At 40.8% G+C, this 7509-nt stretch overlaps 1 protein-coding gene across 1 annotated transcript in view; it reads left to right on the forward strand.

Moving 5' to 3' along the window:
* The first annotated feature begins 1325 nt into the window (after positions 1 to 1325).
* The window catches only part of ZNF653 (zinc finger protein 653), a 33681-nt gene continuing 27497 nt past the window's right edge, over positions 1326 to 7509 (forward strand). The window contains exons 1-3 of the mRNA XM_015813269.2: positions 1326 to 1724; positions 2884 to 2927; positions 5321 to 5536. Coding sequence (XP_015668755.1) covers positions 1372 to 1724; positions 2884 to 2927; positions 5321 to 5536 — 613 coding nt within the window. The 5' untranslated portion in view covers positions 1326 to 1371. The remainder of the gene's footprint in view (positions 1725 to 2883; positions 2928 to 5320; positions 5537 to 7509) is intronic.

A 7509-nucleotide genomic window follows, 5' to 3' on the forward strand; every position in this document is an offset into this window, starting at 1 on the left:
GTCAGCATATTGCCTCCAACAATCTGGGTCTTCATTTTATCGATCTTGAAAGGATGGAAGGCTTGAGCATTGAGAATCGAACTGCCAAACTGCTGGCAGCCGGCAGTCAGCAGAAGTAGCCTGCAGTACTGCATTCTAACCACTGCACCACCACGTAGTGTAGAGAGTAGGCATTTTATTTTCAGAAAACACTTGAGTATAAGCAGTTTGCTTAAACAGACTGATTGTTCCTATAAACTGAACATGATTTGAGGTAGGAAATTGAATCCTGTCCCAACCCACCTTTAGGCTTAATATCAACAGTGGATATAATTGAATACTGATCTCCTCTTCCAGAATCCCTGTTGTTACACAGTCCTTGTCTATGCCTCCTTGAGATAAGTATTGGTAGTTTCTGCTGTCACCAACTATTTTCTCAAAGGCATTTCACAACCCCCCTACCCATCTCTGCATGAGAGTATTCTTACTACCTGTATTGCTTTACTAACAGTAAAAAAGTAAATGTGAAAAAAATGAACCAATTTCTGTGATGCAATTTTTTTACTCTAAATTGTATAGGCACATAACTAAGGGCTTTAGCCTTTGTCTCTTTTTGATAATTAATTCTGCAAGACATAAAATCAAACTTTATTTTTAAAAAAACTCGAAGATATACGAAATCCAATTTACAAATCTATTTGTGACAGACCACCAAGTTATGATTGGACTGAGGGCAGGCTCACAAGAATTCAAAGAGCAGCTATAGAGGACAATCCTGGCAAAAGAATGTCCATCAGTCAGCAGTGGGTAAGTGACTGAACAACAAAGAACAAAGATTTTCTTAGTTATCTAAATGAAGCAATTTGAAGAGCTTTCCATACACATAGATGAGAGCTATGACAATAGTTATGTGGGAGGATCAAAGGGAAAACGAGGTTATATTGGTCTACTTCTCCCACTCTAACCTCCTCCCCACTAAAAGGCAGGATGCTCATTTTTTCAGGCAGAACCATTTCATTTGAACTATGAAAATCCGGAGGATCATTAGAAGGCAGCAGAGAGAAAAATACAACATTTTGCTATCTTTGCCCTCGCAACTTGTTTAATCGTTCTTACCGTAGGTAAGCCTGTTGCCTTTATTTCTAACGGTAATGCTCCCGTCTGCCAAAATGCATATTCCAGAATCTAGACTTGATTATCTGCCACCTTCAGGAAAGTTTACGGTCAAAATTCCCTACCACGTTGGACTCGCAGGGAACCAGCCCGAGAGCTTTCCTCCACCCGGAAGTGGTTGCAAGCGAGCGGTCGCCAATGACGTCATTAACACGCGCCCAAGCCCTCTTCTAACAACAAGGTTTCTCGAGTGGCGGGTTCCCTGGTTACGAAGCAGGGATGAGTGATTCGGAGCGCGGCCCAGCCCCAGGTGAGGAGGATGGTGGGGAGCCCGAGGAAGAAGGGGAAGAGGAGGAAGAAGAGGTCGCTGCTGGGGATGTGGATGCCGAGACTGCGCCGGGTGGGCGGAAGGTTCGTGGTGGGCGGAAAGCCCGGGGTAGGCCGCGCCTCACCGAGTCTGACCGGGTACGACGACGCCTCGAATCCCGCAAGAAATACGACGAGCGGCGGGTCTACCTGGGCGAGTCTCACGGCTCGTGGGTGGACCTGAGGCAGCGCAGTGGCTGGAGTGACGCCAAGCTGGCGGCTTATTTACTGGAACTGGAACGAGAACAGCAGGCCGGGCGCCGCGGGTGAGAGTCGGCAGAAGGGTCTGAGGGAGGAGATGGCTAGCTAGACGGTTAAGGCAAATGGGGGAGTATTCAGCCGCATGCGCCCCGAAGGCCTCGTGGTCATACAAGATGCGGGGCGTGAGAAGCGTGGGCCTTCCCTCCGAGGGCAAGTGCAAAGCAGGCAAAGGGCCAGAAATGAAGGGTTCTCCAAAAACATGAATTGGGAGAGGTGCGAGGCCTTTTTTCTGCGCATGGAGGCTGATAGCGCGGTTTTGCCAGCAAAACTGCCTGACGTTTCGGAGATTAGCGTAGGACTATTTCCAGTTTACCTTAATTTCCTGTGCACCTTCGAATTCGGCTGCTCCAGAAGATGTCGTTCTCTAGATTTCAAGGCATTTGATAAAAGGAGTATGAGATGGTTAATTCTGAAAATGGGCATCTTATGTCATCTTGGGTTTAGAAACAAATAGTGAGAAACAGGTGGATACCTGGCAAACTATAACCATTCTGTGGTTTTCCCCCCCATTATCATCAGGGAGGGCACTTATATGGCTGTTTTAGAATGAAGTACTATAATTTGTCACATTTGAATATTGTATCCTCCATAATTATCCATCCTCACTATATTTGTGCAGCCAAGAATTATTTATCAAATTTTAAAAAACATTTCCTAAAAATGATCAGTCATATCCTTAGTTTAGTTTGTAATGCATGCATGTATTCTCTGGAAATGTAACATACAGGTCTGAAAAATGTATGAAATTTAGAGACTAATCGACATTACTATGCATGGTGACCTGGAAAAATACCAGATCAACTAATAGTGGATAACTGTTCTTCATAGAGTCCTTGTTTGCTCATTGGCGGTATTTGCTCTAACTGAGAAACAGAGAGCTTGTTTGAATTCTGTTTTCTGTTGTTTGTTGCTCTGATAGAGACTATTAAAGAAGAGTGTGCTGATTAGGGTATAAACTAGGTGTCTTCAGAAGCATAATTTCCTTATTTCTTACCATTACTTTCCTCTCTGTGAATGACAGTCTTATTGAAATACTATGTTTGAAGAAGTTTTTCAGGCTTTTGAAAAGCCTTTGGCTGAGGCTTTCCTTTGACAAACAAGTCCTAGTATTCATTTCTGGAGATCTAGGTGCATACCATGATATTCTACCGTCTTTACTTACAGAAAACCATGGGAGCAGATGCTTTATGAGCCACAACGAAACAAAAGTAAGTGTAATCTATGCATTGATATATTAGGCTTTATTCATACTCTAAAAATGCAGACAATCAATTGCTGTCAGTTTTTAAATTAAAAAAAACCATTAAAAAGCAGAATGGCACAAAGTGTAAAAAAATCAAGACGAAAGTCTGGAATGAATTTATAGTGATACAGAAATTGGCAGCAGTTCTTTGCAAAGTAAATCTCAGTGAATTTGAATGAATATATAATTATTTGCATAAATTCCTGGTATAAGAATCTTCACTTACCTTTGTAATGATTTCAGAAATATTTATTTGAATTTATTGTAGTGGCTTAATTCCAATAGCCTCTAATAATTTTTACCTTTCTCTTAATAATTTAAAATTCTTCCATCTATAGCCCTATATGGTTTATTAGTTTTGTTGAATCTAATGTTCTCTGTGTTTTGTTTGTTTTCTATTTGCACCTAAAAATCAGTTAATTTTTTTTTTGGCTATAATCACCTTTACATCTATCAAAAAAAATATCAAGAGATCAAAGGGCACATTCTAACTTTTAACTTTGTTTATTGATTCTACTATATTTGACCACACTAAACTTGACATTGAAACTGCTCAACATCCATTATAGATTTAATTTCATATAACTGGCTCAAATATTTTTAAAACTAAAAAAGCCAAACTGTATATTTATACTGAAAAATTCATCATATTCTCATAATATAACATTGACTTCTTGGAATTTCATTGCTTTGTTTAAAGTATCAATAGAGATTAAAATATAAATATGCCTTATAGCACATCACATTTTCTGTTAAAAATCATTTATAGCTCTTGTATTGACACAATTTAAATGTTAGGGACTTATTTAAGTTAGCTGTTTGGTTTTTTAAAAATTTGGTCTTTTTGTATTGACATGAGCATAAAAGCAGCGGTTCCCAACCTTTGGGGGTTGGTGGCCTGGCTGGGGGGGAAGGGGAACCAGGCCGCGTGAGCGAAGGGCAGTATGACTGTGCACACTGACAGCTCAACTCGCATGAGCAGCCCGCGTTTCGCGTGAGTCGAGCGGTGCATGCCCGCCAGCCTGCTGCTCGTGTGAGCTGTGCACATCAGCCAGCCAGCTGCTTGCATGGCCCGGTTCCAAATACACCATGGCCAGTAGTGGGCCACAGCCCAGGGGTTGGGGACCCCTGCATTAAAGGTTGTTTCATTTTGTTATTTTTCAACATGTAATGCCAATAATCCTTCAGTAATCAAAAATCACATGCCCTGTTCATGTTGAAATTTCAGTTTCTTGAAATACTATATTAGAATTGGCATTATGAGTAATGACTGTTAAAAATGAAATGGAGACCTAAGAAATTAATAACCTTTTATCATCCTTTTTAAAAAGTATTTTTTCTTAGTTTGCAGTAGTCCCTAATATAGAGCTGAAGTTACTGAGCTTAAAAGCTTTTTGTTTACTTCAAATTATAAATTCTCAGTTATAGCAGGAATATTCTTACCTTTTAATAAAGATCATTTAATATACTATATATATGATTGTAGTCCTAAAAAATCCTGGAATAAATCCCATTGAACTAAATTGTCATAATCACTAGAACCAGCATTTTTTTTATTCATTTACAAAGGTTTTGGTTTCTGTTGTTAGACATTTCCAAATCTTGTGAGTTAACTAGATATGGGGGAGAGAGATACTGCTCTCCATATAATTTTCAGGGCTGAATATAACCAAATAGGACAGTTTATTGCCTAAGCTAAAGCAATTGTTTGTAAGACTTACTGATGTTCAAAATTGGACAGAATGGATAAAGGACTGGATTTTCTAAAAGGAGAAGAAATACATGGTCAAGCAACCAGCACTGTTCTTACAAAAGTTTCAGCCTGCAAAGTATTTTTCTCTCATAAAGCATAATGTACAAACTGGTCTCAGGAAGTAGTCAAGTACTGTAAATATTCAGCTTAGTGACCAGATATATCTAGTTAGTATCATGTGATGCTAAGGCATTCTATGACTGTATTATTCCAAAGTGCTGATGTTTCAAAATAAAGTGTGGAATAAAACTTCATTTATGTATTCCTTCTGATGAAATGCAAAATGCTATTCTTTATTGTCATTAATCATAAAGAACATTGTGAACAATGATAATACACTGAGGCATACCGTATTTATTTTAACAGCTTTGCTGTCCTAAAATGGGTCTATTTTCTTTTTCTTTTACATTCTATTTTACTGAAATTCATTTGGTTAGTTGTTTTCCTAAATGTAGAAATAATTAACATAAAATTACATAATATATAAAGATAGATGGATTTTGTCATTAGCTTTCAGAGACAGCATGCCATCTGTTCCAAGTTTCTCAAACACTTTCTTTGCTTTATTTTGTTTTGTTTGCTTCCCATTCTTATCGTGTCCCAAGGAAGAAGGCGAAACGTGAACTGCCTGAAGAACACAGTCATCTGGTATGAAGATCACAAGAATCGCTGCCCTTATGAGCCTCATCTCTCTGAGCTGGATCCCAACTTTGGGATGTACACCACAGCTGTCTGGCAATGTGAAGCAGGGCACCGCTATTTCCAGGACTTGCACTCACCACTTAAACCACTCAGTGATTCTGAAAATGAATGTGACAACGGTAAGTGTACAGTGTCCAGGATGTTAAAACTCCAACCTGACTTTTTTTTTTTTGCAGTTAACATATAGCAAATATTTCTATGTAGCTTTTGCAACTCATATAAGCTAGCTGCTTTCTTTATTGCAGCTGAGCTTGGAAATCAGTGAGACAAGCTGGGATAACTTTGGAAATGCATGAACACAGTTTAAGTTAGAGCAGTGAAGTTGGAGATGGACTAATACACATTATTGAAAAGAAATTCATTTTTGAAATAAATTATCACATCATGGATAGCCCAGAATTCCTAAAATTTATTAGTGTATGTATGGTTTTCAGTTATTTTCCTTCCAGATTGAATATTGTAAGGTAAAATGTTATCTTTAAATGTTTATATTAAAATGTCTATGTAATATTGCACCATTTTAACCAGTGTTTTTTCATAATTTTCCCTAGGCCTGTTGTTCTGATAGTTTGTGACAAATAATATGTTCTTTTTAAAAAGATTTAAATGATTTTTAAAATGCCACATTAGAACATTTTCTAGAACATTAGAACATTTCCTAGTGCCAACCAGAAAATAGTTTATTTTCCAGACTTGATATTTACAATCATTGATTGTAGCACACTATTTTTCCAATAAGTATTCTTGGCTAGTTGACTTGTCTGTCTGATTTCAAATACTAAAGAAATTAGACTGCAGAATACTATTGTCAAGAGTGATTTGCTTTTCACCTATTTTCTTCTCTGCTCTCAACTTGACAACAATAGGGAGGGAGGGTGGTTGAATTGTCTGGGATGAGAATGAAATGCCAAGAATCTATCTGCAGATTGTGAAGCCCTGCTCCCCCCTTCAAGGACATGTGCCAGATCCTTGAACAATCCAGACCAGACATATCAAACTCAAGGCCCACATGCCAGATCTTTGAATGATCCAGAGAGTTCCCATAACAAACTATGCAAGCAACTAGCCCAGCCACCAGGAGGCGTCACTGGCAGGGGCTCAGCCAAAGTCCCAGTTGATCCAACCTGGGAAGCTGGTGCCGCAGGGAGGAACTACAATCCTAGTGGACCTCTATCAAGCTGAAGCTGCCCCTCAGCGCAGGAGCACTCCTATTGCCGCTGAAGAGGAACGCCTGTTACTGCTGTCCCAGGGGTTTTCATCCGTGGCATACCAGAAGGGCAAGGGATCGATCAGAGGAGACGATTCCAGAGACTAAAAGCTCCAGTCCGCAGTCCATATCCTCTCGCTTGAGTAGCTGAAGGAGAAGTTCGGCAGATTGGAGGTAAAAGAGATGGTGGGAGCACCGTGGGGGGAATGCCAAGGGCTACCCATTTCTTTCCCCCCTTTGCTGGAGTCCCAGCCCAACTGCGGGAGCTCATGCTGCCTCACCTATTCCCCAGCCAGCTGTGATGTCAAGCCCTGTATCCCAACCAAGCCCGATGCTGCGGCCTTGGGCTGCCAATCCAGGAGCCCGGCCAAGAGAAATCCGGAGCGTGGTTCGGCCACATCCCCAGGACCAACAAGCAGCTCAGCAGCAAGAGCAGGCAGCCCCGCCACGATTTGAGCTGCCTCCCATCAAGCCCACCTTTGATGGGGACCCCGAGAAGCTATCCTTCCTGAATCAACTGTGGGCTCATCTAGTTTCTCTACGCTTATGCCTACCTGGATGATGCCCAGATGGTGAATGCCATGGCAGTCAATTTGGAGGGGGAAGCGGCCAACTGGGTGACCAACCTCCATGATGAAGGGGCTCCTGAGCTGTAGAATGCTAACCTATTCATGGAGCAATTGAGAGGTCATTTTGAAGATGAATACCAAGCCCTGTTGGCCGAGAAAGAAATCCATTGTCTGAAGCAAAAAGGCCGACCTGCTAAGGAATATATTTGTGAATTCAGGCGAGTTGCTGGTCAGCTAGGGCAGTGGCTGGGATGATCGTTGATCAACTACTTCAAGCAGGGGCTAGACCACGGGTTGGCAATCCGCGGCTCCGGAG

The sequence above is a fragment of the Protobothrops mucrosquamatus genome, unplaced genomic scaffold (genome assembly GCF_001527695.2).
Source record: "Protobothrops mucrosquamatus isolate PMUCROS unplaced genomic scaffold, P.Mucros_1.0 scaffold150, whole genome shotgun sequence".
Classification (NCBI taxonomy): domain Eukaryota; kingdom Metazoa; phylum Chordata; class Lepidosauria; order Squamata; family Viperidae; genus Protobothrops; species Protobothrops mucrosquamatus.